Source organism: Ambystoma mexicanum, chromosome 7q (assembly GCF_040938575.1).
Source record: "Ambystoma mexicanum isolate Mex_15411 chromosome 7q, UKY_AmexF1_1, whole genome shotgun sequence".
NCBI classification, from domain to species: domain Eukaryota; kingdom Metazoa; phylum Chordata; class Amphibia; order Caudata; family Ambystomatidae; genus Ambystoma; species Ambystoma mexicanum.
Genome location: NC_090941.1, coordinates 789,667,532 through 789,686,963, shown reverse-complemented (window position 1 = coordinate 789,686,963; position 19,432 = coordinate 789,667,532). Strand labels below are relative to the sequence as shown.

General features: G+C 45.4%; 1 protein-coding gene across 3 annotated transcripts in view; it reads left to right on the top strand.

Annotated features, from left to right (window-relative positions):
• The window catches only part of DYNC2H1 (dynein cytoplasmic 2 heavy chain 1), a 3,314,293-nt gene that overhangs the window by 402,445 nt on the left and 2,892,416 nt on the right, over positions 1–19,432 (top strand). For all 3 annotated transcript variants that reach the window (XM_069639013.1, XM_069639012.1, XM_069639011.1), the window contains exon 13: positions 9,537–9,632. In XM_069639013.1, the coding sequence (XP_069495114.1) occupies positions 9,537–9,632 (96 nt within the window). The remainder of the gene's footprint in view (positions 1–9,536; positions 9,633–19,432) is intronic.

The following is a 19,432-nucleotide window of genomic DNA, read 5'->3' as shown; positions in this document are numbered from 1 at the left end:
AAATATAGTAGCCCTTTGAAACGTAACATACAAAGCCTATATCACGGAAAAAAGAATGATGATTTTTGCCTAAATACCATGTCTTTTACATTGAAATAATGACAATAACATGTATGTTTTATCATAAACGTTGAAAATAATGCTTTTATTTTTTAAGCTAACTTTCTCCGTTTTCTGTGATATGGGTAAGCTTGGACTTGATAGCCCAATCTAATATGGCTACCAACCATAGGTCGACCTTATTGTAAGTCACCTCTTTTATGTCCATCACTATGGTGTGGTGCTGGGTTTAAAAACAAACTCCCAAAGGGGGAGGAGTAACTGTAAGCAAGCCACAAGTCTGTGGCGAAACGCTTCTGGCTGCCGTCTGGCTAACGATATTACTGGGAAACGTTCCTTTTTAAAGAACTGCAATTAATTAATAAAGGCTGTTTAAATGCACACAACCGGTGCAGTTTCTTTTTCAACTTTTGGTCCGTAATGAGGTAATCTGGAACCTCTTGTTTGGAACTGTATGGTGAGGAGTGCAGCTCGAGGGAATAACGTGTTCCTATGCTATTCTAAACGGAAATATATATATGTATGTATGTATGTATTTGGTTACTGCCACTTAACCTGTAATACGCTTCTCAATAAGCATATTCTCTTTTTTAACCTCTCTATCAAATGCCATATATTGCACCTTTATGCAACTGGTCACATCAAGTTGCAGTTACTTACATGTACTGCCAACAGAAACTTCCACACAACAAAAGGCTCCCAAAAAAACATTTTTAAACACAGCATTTTGCATTTTTACCGTCCATATAAATTTCATACTTTTCAACCTTTCTCAAACATACCTTATAGTGCCACCATTCGCCACCTGTTCACGCATGTGCATACTACCAACGTTTCTATATACAACACTTCTCCTTATATATGAAGTACTGCTCTTTTCCAACTACTACTATAACGTGCCGTACACTGTTCCAACTAAAAACCGTCATTCCATTACCACTATGCCAGTTTCCCTAGTCTTTAAGAACACTGCAACACATTACAAATGTAGCATTCACACTCGTTCTATTCCTGTCTAAACATTGCTCTTCGTTCAGTTCAACACCAATGGCTTACTTCCCAACACATCCATCTCTCATCAAATTCTATTCCACAATTTAATTTCCTTAACCCTATCACTAACGCACATTAGCACACATACTTCCTCACCCCTTTTCAATTACACCCACCCAACCCTCATACCTATTCACTAAATCACACAATTATAACAACCACTGTTTTCCTCAAAACCTCATAATGTTCCTACTTATTCCATCACACCACCACCCCCTTACTAACACCAGTAGTGCTGAACACATTCTGATACCAGTACTTTATTACCCTTTCCCATCACAAAAATATATTTTATGCATAAGGTATTGTTACTGCAATACTTCTTCTACAATCCAATATAGTTATAATACGTAAATGGGTATTTAACTACTTTAAGCATACCCTTAATTACAACACACTTCACAAAAACATTCTATCACACGTACACTCACATTACATATTTGTATATGTATTTATTATGTTTATATAGCGCTTTACATTATAACAACAAGAATACATAGAATATGATAATAGAAGCACATTAAAAACATCAAACAACCCAATAAATCAGTATGTAGGACAATTTACCTAGGTCAATAAATGAGAAAAGGAGTGGGGAGGAGAAAGTGAAGATATGAGGGAGACGGGACGGGGGAATAAAATGAGGTACAAGGGTAGGGGAGGAAGTGTAAGAGGAAATGGAGCAGGTAGGGAGAGGTAAGTAGGGAAAGAAAAGAGGGAAGTAAGAGGGAATGGGGGGTGTCAGGACGGGGAATGGAGAAGAGAATTCAAGGAGGCACGGAAGGAGGAGTAGGTGGGGATGGAGCAGATAGGAGGTAGAGAGTTCCAGTGTAGGGGGGCAAGTAGCTGAAATGAGAAAGGGCACATGGGGACGGGGAACAGTGAGTAGGAAGAGATCAGCCGATCGGAGGGAGTGTAGAATGAAAGGAGAGAGGAAAGATAGGGGGGAGCAAGATCGTGAAGAGATTTAAAAACAAGACAGAGGAAGTGAAATTTAAGTTGGGAGTGAAAGGGAAGCCAGCCAAGGTGAGAAAGCGAAGAGCAAATTAAGTCATGAGGAGCGAGAAGACCAAGGGTGCGGATGGCAGAATGGTAGAGGGATTTGAGGGGGCAAGATGAGAGGCAGGGAGTCCAAAGAGGAGAGTAGAGTAATAGAAAAGACGAGAGAAGATTAAGAGTTTAGTGGCATGGAAGGTGAGGGAAGAACAGACTTTACGAATATTGAAGAGGTGGTAGCGACACGCGTGAGAGGTAAGAGAAGTATGATGGGTGAAGGAGATGGAAGAGTCAAAGTGGAGGCCAAGATTGCAATCATGGGCACAGATGGGGAGATTAGAAGGGGGAAAGTGAATAAAAGGAGGGGGGGCATGTTTAAGGGAAATGATAAGACTTCGGTCTTATCAGTGTTGAGGGAGAGAAAGTGGGATGATATCCAGTTTTTAATGGCAGTAAGACATGAAGAGAGATTAAGAAAAAGAGAAGGAAAGAAAAAGCTGAGTGTCGTCAGCATTGAAATGGTGAGAAATTCCGAAGGAGGAGATGATAGGGGCAAGAAGGGAGGTCTAGATGAAGAAAAGGAAAGGGCCGAGAACAGAGCCTTGGGGAACAACGTAGTCCAAGGCGAGAGTGGGGGATGAACGTCTGCCCCAGGAGACAGCAAAAGAACGATTGGAGAGGTAAGAGGAGAGCCAGTTGAGAACAGAGCCTTTGAAATCAAAGGAAGAAAGATTATTGAGAAGTAAGGGGTGATCAACGGTTTCAAAGGCAACAGAGGGGTCAAGGAGGATAAGAACTGAGGATTACTAAGAATAGCGAGCAGTGAAGAGGGAGTTGAAAACATAAGTGAGAGCGGTTTCAGTGGAGTGTTTAGAGCGGAATCCAGATTGAGATAGGGGAAGGAGAGAAAGGTTGGTTACAAAAGCTGAAAGTTGGGAATAAACTAAGCGTTCAAGTAACTTTGAAAGGAATGGAAGAAGCGACATTGGACGAAAGTTGGAAGCAAGAAGGGGATTAGCAGAAGGTTTCTTTAGGATAGGGATGATGGTAGCGTGCTTGAAGGCGGAAGGGAAGGTAGCAGAGTAGAGACAGATATTGAAGGAGGTTAAGTAGGGAATGAGAAGAGGGTAAATCTTTGAAATAAGGAGGGTGGGAAGGGGATCGGAGGGGGCAGCAGTGGTATGAGTTTTGGACAGGAGGAGGGAAACATCGGAAGGAGTAACACGAGAGAAGTTAGACATGCAAGTTGATGGGGAGTGGAGAGAAGGGGGAGGAGGGGGAATAAGAAGGAGAACAAAGAATGTTTTGGCGAAGAGAGAGTACTTTGGAAGAGAAAATCAGCAACGTCAGAAGGAGAGAGAGGAGAAGTAGATGAGGGGTCAGAAGTGGGTGGGTAGAGAAGACGATAGAGGGTTTGAAAGATGAGGCGAGGATGAGAGGCTTGGGAATGGAGAAGGTTAGAGTAGTAGGAAGGTTTAGCCGAGCCTAGGCAGGAGTCAAAGAGAGAGTGGTGAGAGAAATAGGTTGATTAGCCAGGGAGCGGGATTTGAGCTAGCGTCGCTCGAGGCGACGGAGGAGACGACTCATGGACAGATGGTGAGGGGAAAGCCTGGGTTGAGAAGGTTTGCCAGAGGGTCGGAAGGGTGAGAGGGGGTAAAGTTGGTCGAGACTGGAAGAGATGAAGGAGGATAGAGAGGATAAAGCTTCATTAGCTGAGAGAGAAGAGAAGTCAGAGAGAGGGGGAGGGAGGAAGAGTAGGTATCGAAAAAGAGAGAAGGGCTAAAGTTACGGACATCCTGTCGAGAGAAGGAAATAGAGGAGGAAGAGGGAGTAGAAGAAGGAAGAGGGGGAGTGAGGGAGAAGGAGAGTAAAGCATGGTCAGAAAGATAGTTGGGTAGTGTAGAGACGGGGGAGGAGGAGTAGGATGAAATAAAGATAAGATGAAGGGTGGAGCCATAATAGTGAGTAGGAGAAGTAGGGAGAGGGGAGAGGAGGTAGGAGTCGAGGATGGAAAGAGGGGAAGGTTGAGAGGGAGTGGGGAGGAGAAGGTTGCAGTCACAGAGTACAGTGAGGAGAGAAGGGGAGGGGGAGATAAGAGCGAGGAGGTGGTCAAGGTTGTTGTAGAAGGAGAGGGTGCCAGGAGGTCTGTAAATGATTAGAAAGGAAATAGCGTGTGGGGAAGTGAATGATTTGTATAGGTATTCGAAGGAAGGGAAAGTAGGAAGAGGCGTTGTAGAGGTAGAGGAAAGACATTTAGGGTGGAAGAGGAGACCAATGCCACCGCCACGACCAGAAGGACGAGAGACATGAGAAAAGGACGAGGAGGAGTTGGTGAGAGAGGCAGGTACAGTAGAGTTATGAAGGGGTATCCAAGTTTCGTTTATACAGAGGAAATGAGGGTTAAGTCGAAAGAACATGTCCAAGACAGCTGCCGTTTTATTGCAGAGGGATCTAGCATTCCAGAGGGCAATGTTGATGAAATTGGAGGGTTCGACAAAAGGGGGGTAGATGAGGTTAGGACGAGGAGGGAAGGATGGGGGCGGGTGAGGTGGACAGGGGAGGGGGTTGAGTGTGGGGATGGTCATGAGGATAAGGGGGAGGGAAAGGAGAAGGGGGAGGGAGCAGAGGTGAGGAGGGGGGAAGAGACCGAGGGGCAAGACGGACGATGAGAGTGGAGTCTGGTAACGCGCATGACAGAGGGGCGAAGGGAAAGAAGAGGGTGTCAGTAGGCAGAGGGATAGTGCTAGGCCAGGCGCAAGTACTATGCTGGTAGGACACACGAAGATGAAGAGGCAGGCTGCAGGAGGCAGAGTGTAGAGTAAGAGGAGGTAGACCAAGGTGGAGAGAGTCTGCAGGGGTCAAATTTTGTGGGGAATCTGGAGCATGGCAAAAGATGTGTTACTACTAGCCTAATCAGGTCAGTAAACAAAAACAAGTGGCCCAGATATGTGATGTCATCAATGACATTTGTGATGTCATCTTTCATGTCCTGGGTGTTAGTCTTAGCAGTGCACGGTGGAGGCGCGAGTTATGGTTGCTTAGCTTACCATAACTGGTGAATTTCTGAGGTTTTTCGGTTTTACTTGTAACCATAACGTCCCTTTTTAGTAGAGTTTGTTCAGTGAAAAAAAAATATATATATATGTATATATATATGATATTATACCTTCTCCCACAATCTCCTTTGTCTCCTGTTCTTAAATAATCTCCAAATGTATAAATGCATATATCTTAATGAATCGATGAGCTCCCACCAGTTCATGAATCAGCTTTCTATTTTCCTGGTACCAATTAATTCCTATTCAGTGCATTTCTTCTGTCACTTATCTTAAGGCTTCTTCAGACAGGAGCCCATCAAAAAGAGATATTGTTGTTTCAGTTCAAGTGATAAAAGGCAGTTTAGAATGTTTGATCATTCAAATGTACCTCTCCAGTTCCAATTCCTCCTGCTTCTAATTCTTTCCTGCTTTGTGAAGACCTATTGTGTCTGCATACTTCAATTATGGAAAAAGGTTATCACATACTTTCAGCATCCCAACTTCACCTATGTGTTGAATGGAACAATTTTCGACTCTATGCACCTCTGCCCCTCGCCAGTGAACCCCGACATTCGGTAACCCCCTCTAGCGATTGGTGGACTCTTTGCACAGCACCTTTTGAGAAGTAGTATTTAAGGCTTTGCTCAGTTTTCTCTTGCTGCTCTGTCCTGGGATTTGGAAGAAGCAGATTTGTTGACCTGTTGGCTAAGTATCCTGCCGTTTTTCCTCTTGTTCTGCTGTATTAAGCCACCATATGGAAATACTGTCGTGATGCATTTATTCAGACATATCAAAGTTAGGATTTTTCACTGGTAGAATTTCAGTCCGGGCTTCCAGGGGCCTCCTGCAGACTCCACTTTGGTGTTGAGTTGGGTCTTCCATCCTTGGACGGGTCTCTGGGCCATTTACTGCCACTGGGGCTTGGGGCCTAAATACCTTCAACTCTCTCTTCCTAAATATCTTCCTTCACGAGCCCTTCGCTCATCCATCTCTAACTCCCTCATGGTCAGCCGCTTCTCGAAGCAACGCGCTGGGGGTAGATCTCTCTCCGCAGCAGGGGCCTCCCTCTGGAACAGCCTGCCTGCCTCCCTGAAACTTGAGGAGAACCATCTCCGGTTCCGGAAGCACCTCAAAACCTTCCTCTTCGCTTCTGCCTTCTCTCTCCCTCTCCCCTGCTAAACCTGCTTAACTCCCCACTGAATTCTGTACTTAACCTGCATCTGGGCCACTCTCAGCGACCTCGGTCCAGGGCCCAGCCACTCTCCACTTGCACTGCCCCCCTGGCTCCCCCTGCACTGTGGGACTGTCACTGTATCCCTACAGCCCCCTGCTCAGCACTTGCTCTGCACTTACCTCGCACTTGCCACTAGTTGGCCCTTTTTATTTATTATTATCGTTATTATTTCACTACGCCACTTACCTTGTACTGCACTTTTCCCCCCACCTCCTCCCCCTGCACTTTCTCCTTTTCCCCTTACCTCTGCACTTGCGCGATCTGAATGACACCTGGCCTAGTAGGATCGCTTGTCCGTCTTCCCCTTGTTTCCCTCCCTCCCTGCCTCGTCGCGCCTTGAAACACTTGTGTATAGGCGCGTTACAAATACCATATCATATCATATCATATCATATCACTGTTTGCTGTTTACTGCCAGGGTATTTCATCCTGGGTTGCCACCAGTGCCGTCTTCAACCTAGGACCTTTTTCTTAGACTGTACTGCCCCTCCTTTGCATGCTGAGTTGCTGGAATCTTTTTTGCTGGGTTACCTAGTCTTTCCTGAGTCTTAGTAACTAGGATTTTCTTTGCTGGCTCGAGGAGCACTTTATTGGGGATGCAATTTGCTCTTCCTTTTGGTCAGTTTGGTCGTCGTTAGACGAGGGTTCAAGTCCCTGGGATCAGAACCCCCAGAAACCACACCTGAGAAGGATGTGCTTAACTGGGTTGTTTTGACTTGCTGAAGCCATTTTTGCTGAAACTGAGATCCTCAACCTCATTGGTCCAGGGTTGAGATTCTTTGGAAGCACATCTCTACCCTATTTCTCATTGATTAACAGTGGGGTGTCTTTCTGTTTTGCTGCATCTTCTCATGGGGCATTAGGTTTCAGATTCTTGAAGCGACCGCTGGATTTCTTTACTCCGGTGCTGTTTGCTCTGCTAGCAATTCTACACCTGTGGGGTAAAACCGAGACTTGCCTTCCTTTTTCCCACACAAGCATGTGGCCTACTGGCTTTGTCCCATGGACTTATATGTAACTCTCTACTCACTTTGGAACTCCTATTAAAGGGATTTGGGGGATACTTACCTGCCCCTGGACATTTTCCCTGTACCCACAAGGGCTTTTGGGTGTTCTAGACAAAGAGCTGGATTTTTAGAATTTACCAGGGATTTTAAATATATTTTTTTAAGTTTTGCTCGTCTTTCCTGTTAAAGTGAATACTGATGTATACTGTATCTAATTGTGCTGACTTTGTAACTATGTTTCCTGGGCGTGAAGTGTACTGATAATTTTTCTAAAATATACATTTATATTTTTGTATGCCTCTGGCTGTGTGTAATAATCGTTTCCCCCCTTTTAGCACTTTTTCTTTTATAATCGCTTTGTGTGCATTCGTTTTATTCAACCATTATGACCTGGAGGGCCATGAGTGTGGGTGTTGGTGTGGTCCTTTATGACTATGTTCCCTGTCTGGTAAAATGTCTTGTTCCTTTTTCTCCCCACCATTGCCTATATGTATTGTGCGCTTACCACCAATATAACAAGGGTGGGTTGTGTCTGTTGGACATTGTACTATTGTGTGTACTAGGGATTTTAAGACTGTTATCATGTTTGGTCCCACCTCCCCCTATGTTGTGTGATATTGTTTGTTAGGCACTCAAGTACTTATTTGAGCGAATACAGATCTGTATTGTAATATAATAAATGAACATATTTTTCAGTACATCAGTGTGGTGTAGTTTTCTGCAGATAAGTGTGTGGACTAATTTCATATTTGTGTCTGCCTACTACCTCTTAATGAGAGGGGAGCTATGTCATTTTGCTATGTTAGTTCCCTTTGCCTGGCTTGGCTCCCCTTTTGTTGGGTGCCCCACCTCACCTTAGGATTGGTTGTACAGCCCTCAACAGAGAGTTGTACAAAAACTGGCTTAACACTGCGTGTGTTTTGTATGGGCCCTAGAGAAGTTAGGCCCCTTTTTCCTACCTCACTCAAATACATTTTATAGCAGCCTTAAGCGATGTTCACTTTGTGTTTAACTTATTCCTTCATCAATTTGCCTATTTATGCCATCCCTCGTGCAGTACAATTCCAATGTATCTGTCTACCTTATATGTAATGTGTTTGTACCTTGCAGGGGTGCCTGATGATTGTGCTTAGTTCCTCTGTGGTTTAGAAAATTCATATTTTTGTAGAGCCTTTCTAAAATGTATTTTAAATTAAAGCACAGACCTAGCTTGAGAGCAGCAGAGCGCTACACAGGGAATACTTTCAGCACTGTTGTTGTTTTGGAAGCTTCCGCTGCTGGTCCACATCCCTGAAGGGTATAGCATGACCTCGGCCCTTGCTAGTAATACAGGGGTTACGGCTAGACTGTTCACTTTATAGCCGTTTAACCTTATAATTGAAACATGTGTCTGGGGTTGCTGTTGGTACTCTTGTTCAGAGGACTATTGCCTAGCAATTGGGTCCAGGCTGGCACATTAACATTTCACTTCTGTGAAGGGTACTGTGAGCTAAAACCTTCCTTAGTGTGAAACCTCCCATAGAACAGGTTATTTGAGCCATGTTATTTCTCAGTAGAGGGGCTCCCACGATTATGTATGGTTTCAGAATAAATAGAGAGCATTTTAAGAATCTTTTTACAAGCTTTGATTTGCATGAAAATGTTTTGAAACTGATATAAAATCGACTATTTCTTAATGCCTGTATTCCATGTGTGGAAGATATGTTGTAGAATGTAGATCATTTTGTATTTTAAATTGGTTTGCTTGCGCAAATTCAAAATATGCTTTTAAGCCAAAACTGCTTTCCCTGCGTTTTCTTTGAAGTTCACAACTTAACTGTCAAGCAGTCTTTAATCAACATGTGTGCGTCTTGAGTAATCTGCAAACCATTCATCTAGTATGGAGAACCCAAGTCTCCCTGCAAATATGACATTAAATACCATAAAGTCCTCCCAGTGTATGAAATCCTATACTCAACCTTTGTAATTTATGTTCATGAAACTGTAATTCCATGTATGGATTGGTGCTTTCAGCACTGACATTTACTCCCTAAAAGTGGTTTTGGCCTATGACAACTTTAGCATAGTATTGATAGACAGCCAGTCGGTTTTAAATATATATGCACATTTTTCTGCTATAGTTTCTAATGATGTTTTGTTTTTCTGCAGGTGGCACATTTTTACAATACTATTGATCAACAAATGATTCAGAGTCAAAGACCAATGATGCTGAAGTCTGCCTTGGCATTTGAACAGATAATTAAGGTAATTATTCACGAAATACATTTATACAAAAATGGAGGTTTCATGCAAGTTTGTAATGTGTCATTGATTTTTTTTTGTTTGAGTTTCTTTTCTGCTGATGACTACTTGTGTTGAGACCGTTTTCGCTATGCAGGATATGTGTTATTTTATTATTTCTTCTTACTGAAATTCTAATTTCAAATGTAAATGACTTATAATGCAAGGTAATCTAAAGTGGTCTAGTATAGCGCAATTAAGGCCATTCTGGTGGCGGATTCCTGTAAGGTAAGGGAGGCGTAAAGGGTAAAGTTAGTGGAAGATGCAGGCATGACTCCTGAAATGCTAATGGGTGCAGTACAGACACATTTTTATGTTGCCTGTTGTGAAGAGCCAGGAATGAGACGTGGGCACAGCAGAGGACTCATGGTTGTAGTTATAGACTTTTATTAAAATGAAAAGGGGTTGGAAAATGCCTCCCTCTCCCTAATCTAGGATGGATTTCCCTACCTCAACCCTCAACCAAAACTAAGGGTCTGCCCACTGTCAAGATGTTCAAAGTAAAACTAACTCTAAGGTGCAAAGGGAATTGTCTCTGCTTCTTGAATTGCACAAATATTCAAATCCAACACAAAAGTTCCAAATGGTCAATGTTCACGCCTGCAGGGAATGACTCTGGTCTCCCAGATTTCTCTCCAGAAAATGGTGTTCAAAACAAAAGAGTAATCAAAGTTCCTTGTCGTTCAAAAGGACAACTCCTTCTTCTTGTTCTAATCCACTCCTGGGGAAATGGCTCCCTTCCCTTGGTTTCCCTCCACATTCAAGATAATTTAAAATCCTAAGCACATGGGTCTTCCTTGAAATTCTCTTTTAACTGTACTGCAATTTGGGTGTGGGACTCACATGACACCTGCCATACTCTCCTGCCAGGTTTTCCTCCTTATTCAAATGCAATACAGAATCCCCAAGAGCACAGATCTTCCTTGGGATTCTCTTTTACAGTTCCTTGTATACACTTTATTTTGCCTGGTATACTCCCCTGCCAGGACTTTCATGCAGTTTCTTTAGACAGCGTCTGTTCAGTGTTTTTGTAAAAAGTTAATTTAGCTTGCTTTACAAAAGATCTGGTATACTCCCCTGCCAGATCTAAACGCAGTGTCCCTTTGGGTTCTCTCTTTCGGTTTTCCACAAGTTTGTATTGTGGATCGCAGACCCCAATTCCACTGTCTAGTACCTTCATTCCCAGTGCTTCAGTGTCCCAACCCTTTCCCTGCGCTCACCAGTTTGTTTCCTGCACTTCTGTGGCTTTCCCGAGTCCACATTGGATGTTTCTCTGGCTCTCTTCTCTCGCAGCCACTACAAGCTCCTTTTGACAGGCGTTCGTTCTTCGGTCGGGGTTCCAGCTCCCTCAGCACACCGAAAGCACAACTTGCTTCCTCGCGTCCCGCCATGTGCTCCACAGAGCTGCCCTGATCATGTTGCATGTCTGGGGTTGCTGTTGGTACTCTTGTTCAGAGGAGAATTGCCTAGCATTTCAGTGCTGGACTGCCCTAGAGCAGGACAAAAACTGATATGTTATGGATATTTCTCCTCTGTGAAAGATAGTGAGCTAAAGACTCCGGGTAAGGCTCTCGTAACCAGGACTAATGTCTGGCAGAGAGACTCCCAGGACCCCCCTTGTTATTTGCATACCAGGTTTCCTTCTCACTCCTTTCTGCAGTTCGGATTTCTGCGATGCCGCCGGTACCTCGCTCTGCCTTGCGTTGGAGAGCTCCATGATTTCCTTCCCGCCAATTGGAGTGTCCCAACAACTAGACTACTGGTATTGGTTTTCTTTAGGACTAATCATACTCTTAAGTCCTGTCCCCTTTCCTCCACACTGCATGGGGGTCCCTTCCAAGGGACAGGAGACGGAACCTTTTTCACCAGAAAAAAACCTTCTTCCCCTTTAAATTTCAAGGCGCGCAGGGGTGTGGCCCAGGGAGCATGTGCTGCCCTGACTCCGCCCTCAGGCGCCACACCTCAGTCCCTTTTTCTGCGTCGACTCGAACGGGCCGAATTCACCAACGCTCCTTGGTTTGGCTTCGGCCAGGTAGTGCCACGTGCGGATACTTCTTCTGTCTTTTTTTGTCTTTTTATCATTCAGGTACTCGGTCCTCAGGCGTCACGCTCCTCCCTGGCGCATGTCGACTTCCACAGGGTTAGCAGGTGTCCATCCTGCAACAGGCTCTTCCCAACTTCAGACCCCCATACCCTATGCCTACGTTTCCTTGGCCCAGACCACGGTTGGCAAGCTTGTGTACGTATATGATGTGATAACACATGATTGTGTTATATGTAGGCTGTCTAGGGCACTGAACTAGTTTTTACTGTAATCGAAATGTTAGATTAAACGCATTGATTTCTTGTTCTCAAGCACATAACCTAAGCTGATGCTACCTCATGTTTTTAGGCGGTCAACGATCATTTAAACCATAAACACTATATTCAGTGGCATTGTACCGGGGAGTCGGGTGCGGAGCCAACTTGTTTCTTGTGTCATTTGGGTGCTGTACATGGTCAGTGGGAGTGTCATAACCCCATATGAGCTGAAAACCGTCCCAAATTAAATAGGCCCCTTCTTTAACCATTTTCGTCCCATTCCCCATGTTGGTTCCATTCCCTCCTATCTCATTCATCTCGATAGAGATGAATGCAATAGCCCAATAAACCATGAGGCCAAACATCATTGCAAAAAAATGACTGAGTAGCAAGTTTTCTCGTTTTGCAGCATTTCAAAAGATACTGCGTGTGCCTGGAAGGTGTCTTTAATTCTACATAGAGTGAGATGAAGGAGACACTGGGCATCTGCAAGAGGCAGTTCTTTGGGCAGCAAGACCTTAGGTGTGCCTGAGGCGTGGGGAATCAAGGAGCATACATAACAACTCTCATTAGTTGTCTGTTAAGCAGTGGAGCTCATATCCGCATACCATTTATTTGACTGATGTCTAGGGTCTTCTATTGTGTCTAGTCCCAGGCCGGAATACTCGTCATATTTTTTCCTCACCACCTCCCTTCTCCTTCTGTTGCTTTTAAGGTAGCTTTTTGCTTCTCTTGCTGCTTGCGGTATTGTGCCCTCTTTACCCGCCCCCCCCCCTTTTCCCACTCATATAAGGCCAGAAAACTTTCAGCCATCTCTGTATTTTCGTCCTTCCTATTTGTGGGGGGTCCAGCCTCTGCGGATGGTTTGATTGTTGGTGTGGGCAGGGTGACAGTGGTGTCATATAACCATGATATAATGGAAGGATTACGATCACTTAAACCATAAATTCTACATTCAGTGGTATTGTACCGGGTTGTCGGGTGTGGGGCCAACTTGTTGCTGGTGTCATTTGGGTGCTGTACATGGTCAGGGGGAGTGTCATAACCCCATATGAGTTGAAAACCGTTCCAAATTAAATAGGCCCCTTCTTTAACCATTTTCGCCCTATTCCCCGTGTTGGTTCCATTCCCTCCCCCCTCATTCATCTCGATAGAGATTAATGCAATAGCCCAATAAACGAGGCAAACATCATTGCAAAAAATATAACGGCACACACAAACAACCCACACTCATACGAGTATCTACGTAAGTCAAAGTTCCCGTTGACATTTCTAACTGCCCTAACATTATTCTGTGCGGTCTGCCTGTTCGTTGCCATGGTTACTCTTATACATTAAAACATAAAAGCGCATTAAGCATACTGAAACAGTTGTATATGTCATTTTCATCAAAGAACGATAGTCAGGGGAGAGGAGAGAGAGAGAGAGAGAGAGAGCGCTTTTAACATTCACAGTTGAAAATGATAATCATTTTAATTCGTTTATCTTCTTTTGAACCGGTGCTACTATGTACAAACATGATGCAGCTATATCTCATCTCTTCACCTATTGTGACACTTCTTCTGTGCTTTGTATTTCTTCGTCCTGCCCTTTTGTGAGAGTATCATAGGCTTTTCGTATATCTGTTAAATGTATCCAGTATCTGAGGCCCTTCACCTTTACCGACGTCGGCGTGCAATATATTACCTCATATGGGCCATGAAATCTTGGGGCATTCCACCTACGCACGAAACTCCTGACAAACACCATCTCCCCTGGCATTAGCTGTCCTGTTGGGTTCTCTTCTGTGGATTTTATTGCCTTATTTCCTTCCTCTCGTGTAAATGGAGGTGCAAGCTGCCTTGCTGTCTTGCTATCATGCGGACTGCTCTGTTAAGTTTTGTTAGGTATTTATTGAATTCTTCACCTAATACAGTGGAGCTTTTGTGGGCGTCTGAATGTCTGCGGAGTGGGGAGTGTGCTGTGTGCATGCGCCTTCCTGTCCCTATTTCGTGAGATGACAGATGATGATCCTTGCTGGGCTGATTTCTCAGTTCAAACAAGGCCAAGGGGAGACAGTGTACCCAGTTCCTTTTAAGTGAGAAACATAATTTTGACAACCTCCCCTTCAGGAGGCCGTTGATTTTCTCAACCACGCCATTACTTTGTGGATGATAAATTGAGCATAGTTTGTTTAATTCCTAGCAAAGCTGTGACTTCTTTGAAAAGGTCATTGACAAAATGTGTGTCATTATCTGAGCGAATCACGTCGCAAATTCCCCAGTCCAGAAATACTTCCCTCACCAAGAATTTTGCGGCGCACTTGGCATCTGGATGTGCACAGGGCCCTGCTTCGAACCACCTTGAAAATGGACAAACTACCACTATCATGCACCGTGCTCCATTGCACCTTTCTTCCATGTATGGATAATCAATGTGGAGCTCTCTGAAGGGGCCCGTTGGTTTTGGTATTGTTCCCCGCAGTGTCCTTAAGGTCATGCCTGAGTTATATATTTGGCACGTTGTACATTCCATTGCCAATTTTGAAAGTTGCTCTTGTAACCCTGGGATGAACCAGTTCTCCTGAATTTCTGCAGTGATATGTTTCGCATTGTGTGCTGGAAAGTGTAGTTGTTGGAAAGCTATGTCCAATAGTTTGACTTGCATCACCACTTTTCCAATGTTTTGATGCCATAAGAGATCTGTTGCTGACTGGCTACATCCTCATTTTTTCCACAATTCTTTTTCTTCCTTTGTTGCCCCTTCTTGCAATTCCAGTATTTGTGACACAGGCATGGCATTGTAGCCATCTGGAAGATCCTCTTCTATGTGTGTATCAAGTACTCACCTGTCCTTTCTTTTGTTAGATAAGAGGCTTCCTTGGCAGCAGCATCCGCTGCCGCGTTTCCCAAAGAGATGACATCTGTGTTGGTTGTATGGGCCTGACACTTCACGATGGCTACCATGGTGGGGTCTTTCAATGCCTCAATAAGTTCTTTTAAAAGCTCTGCGTGTTGTACAGGTGACCCATCGGACCTATGGAATTGTCATGATGCCTACCCCCGGGCATCCGGATCAAGCCCATCAGCCCCGGGAGCAGGCACCCAGATATTTAATAAAACCTCAGCATCCCCGGCTGGGGGCTGTCTGGGTTCAATCCTGGCGCCTTAGGCGCCAGGCTCATTATAGACTTTACTTACCTCATGCAGACGATGCTGCAAATGAATCCAAGCCAACGTGAGGCCTGGATGGGACTATTTTACTACAGGGACTATTTTTTACTCGGGTGTGGTTCTAGGGACTTCTTACCTGGAACTACTTTGGAGGCTATTTAAACCACGCCCGAACAGCAGCACATGCTTCGCGTTATTCTGCATCCAGCAGCGTAACGCTCACCGTGCCTGCAGTCAGCATCCAGTCTTCAGCCATGCCCGTCTCGAATCCAGAGTTCCTAGCAATAGAAGAAAGAAGAAGGAAAGGTTAGAAAACAGATATTATTTCAATCCTTACCTGAATTCCGGATCCATCACATCTTCGAACTTGAAAAGGACATTATTCTACACGCGTCGCATCGCCAGCTGCAGCGCTGCGCCATACTCACCAGTTCTCACAGCATTTTTTGATCCGGTGCAGCCTCCATCATTTTCTCTGCCGAATTCCACCATCTAGGGGACAAAAGAAACATAAGGTGGGCCGAAAGAGCCAACAAATACAACCTCTCCACCATAGACTTACCTGATTAACAACCGGAGGCATTGTTTCGTAACAAACCGCAACTTCTTACGCCACAGCTGTAAGGAGAGTGAAACCAGCAATTTAAGCACACGCATCTTTTGCCGGACAGTGTTGGGTAATACAAACTCTTACCTGAACACCATCAGCTGCCACAAGACAATCTTCCCTTGGACCCAGCTGCAACACAAGAAAGGAATGTACAAGAGTGAACATCGGACATATGGAACTCTTTGAACTTTATACTTACGGGTTCTCGCTTGGAACCTCTGAGTCAATATTCATCCGGAACTCTTCCAACGCCTTCAAACCAGTGAAGTGACTGGTATCTACGCGCCCCTGCATTCCACGCAGGATGGAGAGCTCATCATTTACAAACATAAGGAGAATACTTCTACGGGTCAAGCAGACAAGATTAGGCGGTCCAGTCCAGTCTGTCATTTCTGCACTACGCTTCACGTTGGAGGAGGTCGCAGCTGCCGGTTCCGATCGACGCCCCTGTGGGAGCCAGGTGAGCGTAACAGGAATCCCCTCCGTCCCCACCTTGCTAGTCCTCCGTGCAGTGTAGTAGTCATATAAGCCAAGTCTGTTTAAATGGTAACGGCACACCCTTTTTCTGCGTGTAATGCTTCAATGAGTGCTATTAATTCTGCGGCTTGTGCTGAGTAGTGGGCAGGTAGGCGCTGTTGTACTAGCACTTCGTACTCACCTTCTTCTAACCTTATGACGGCTATCCCCACGTGTTTCTCTCCTGTCTCTGAATTTATTGATGCTGACCCAGCTATGAAGAATACCTCTCCTTCATTTAGTGCATTCTCACTCACCATGGTTGTCTCCCCTTGTATGCTGCACAGTCATGTGTTTGCATGTCCTCCAAGGTGCATGGTTCTGTAATAAATCTGGCAGGATTCATTGTCTTACATCTCACTATGTGTATGTTGGCGCTGGACAGAATAATTTCATACGTTGTGGCTCTTTGTGTTGAGTGTGCTTTAACGTGCGCCACTCACAGCCGTGTATGTCCATTGCAATAACTGCTATTCTTTTGGCTGAGATCTGAACTGCATGCAGATCCAATGACATCACTGTCCCGGGCACTATCTCCGGGCGTGCTATGGGGTGGAAAATGAACTCTGTGGGTACCCTCCATTCTAGGTTTTTCAATTCTGGGACCACCCGGGCCAATGTTTTTAACCCTTGAATGAACATGTCAGGATCTACAGGCATGCCGCGTATCTCTGGCGCTGTCGCTCGCGCATGTACCACCAGCATTGCATGCATAGGGCAAATCCCTGGTGTGGCGCAAACTATTCCTCTTTCTGTAAACGATATGGTCATGTTAAGCTTGCTGAGAAGGTCCCTTCCCAGTAAGTTAATCGGGGACTGTTCGTAGTACAATAGCGGTGCTCTGACTGTCTTTCCCCCCACTGTGACATCCAAATCTTCTGTGTAAGGAACTTCGACCACCGCCCCAGAGAACCCCTGTGTCTCCAATTTATGGTTATATAGCGGGAACCAGCCTTCACGCAAACATGATTTTTCAGCTCCCGAATCCACCATAAAAATAAATTGTTTGTTTCCGCCCCTATCAATGATTCCTCTGCTGCTTTGAGGGTCATCCATTGTACTGGACACAAAAGTGCTATCTGTGGGCTGTCCTATGCTGGGTGTCTCATGGTCCCCCCCCTTGGCTGAAGACATTACCTGATACCACCGCCACCCCTCCATACGGTGCAGGTGTACCGTTTGCTGTTGTGGCGAAAGGATTGCCTTGTGTGTATGTTATGTGTTCGCGGCATTGTGGGTGCTGTTGGACATAATGTGGTTGCTCTGTGCATCTTTGCTCTTGTTGTCCTTGTCCCCCCCCCATGGGCAACCCGTATGGACTCCCTGGGTGTGGGTGACCATAAGGTTGGTCATCTTGGTAATTGTTGCTCGGTCTGCTCCTGCATTCCCGTGAGAAGTGTCCCCACCTCCTGCAGTTCCAACAATTCCCTTGTCCTCCTCTAGGTCCTTGCCCCCCATATCCGTCATTCCCTCTGTGCCATTGACCACCCCCTCTGCACCCTCTGTACCCCCCTCTTCCTCCACGGGGAGCCCACACTTGCCACTGCGGTCCTCCGTACTGCCCCTCTCCATTCCACTGTGTCTGCCCATTGCCTGCCCAATTCGCTGCCATCCTCCCTTGTATCGCTACCATTCTCTCCTCCCCTTCTGCATCCCTATCTGGTGGGAGTGCTGCTACGGCTGCCGCGACCTTCACCAGTTTCGTTTGTATTAACTTCGCCTCGTCTGCCAACCTTTTTTGTGCAACTTCCTTCTCCCTTTCCTTTATTCTTTTGCAGTGGTGAACTATTATGCTTTGAATTTCTGGCCATCCCTTCGCTTCAATTCCCGCTATTTTGTCGAGTGCTTTCTGCACTTCTTTTGGGAGCCCTCTCTTTATTATAAAATAAAATAAGGGCGTTGATTGGTCCCAGGCCGTACCTGTTTCCGCTCTCCACTTCTCCTGCACCCGGGAAAAGGAAATCCATAGCTTCCTCCCCATCATTCATGGTACATTGCATTACTGACTGCAAGTCTGGCGTATCTGGGAAAGTTTCTCTTAACGCGTCTCAAATTCTTGCACGCACTGTATTGAAGGAGGCTCCATCATGGCGGTCACAATCTAGTGTTTCCCCCGGGAATCCAGCCTTTGCCCACACTCTATCTGCTTGGTCACCCACTGCCGATACCAGCAAACTCTGGACATCACCGACTGCTAGGGGGCACTCCTGCGGTATGTTTCTCAAATGCATATATCCACTTGCTTGCCCGATAGCGGGGGCAATGATTTTAGCAAGTTTGCCTTATCCATCTGAGCCCATGGTATGTAGTTCGGTCTCCCCCCCACCCCCCCCTATCTCTGTATCAGCGGGAGCTGCAGTTTTCCTTTAATCCCTTTTCTAGTACTCACTTCGACCCATTCTTCCCATCCTATTTCTTAACCCCTCTGTCCACTCCTCTTCCATGGCCCTCCCCAGCGGTGTCTCATCCAACCTTTCTAATCTTCCTCCTGTTGCTGTACCCAGCCTCCCAGCTTCCTGCTCATCATCATCTATCACACCACAGTTCTCCCCGCCCCCCAGTAGCCATTCCTTCCTCTTCTGTGTTTTCTCCAAGATCATGTGTTTCCAGTTCTTTTATTCTAGTTGGTTCTTCCTGTATTCTGAATAGTATCTCCCCCTTTTTCCACCCTTCCTCGGAGGATCTGTTGAGCATTTGTGCCCTAGGCATTCTTTCTGTTCTTGCTATACTTGTTCCACTCTGCTCACATATGTTTTGTATTCTAGATAGCTCATCTTTGGCCATGGAAAGTCTGGAATCTAAGTCTTCTGTTAGTTTTGCTATATCCACTGTAGGGGTACTTACCTGTCCACTAGTCCTGGGGCAATCACATGGTGGCGGGGCAGTTGGTTGTGGGGTGGATGCGGGGGTAGTGGTGGGCACATACGTGGGATCACTATACCCCTCGGCGGGCACTGGTCTGTTTAGGAGTGGGTACAACGTGTCACCTCTATTGACTCTTCTTTTCCCCCCATCCTCACCTTCACCTTCACTTGCTACCAAGGGAGTGATGGTGAGGGCGGGCTGGTCGAGCACTGTGTCTTTCTTTTATCTAGTATCTCTCTTCTATTATGAAACTATTTCCCTTTGTATTTTATGAATATACATGTGGCTACCATATCCAGGACACTTATCAAATGACCCTC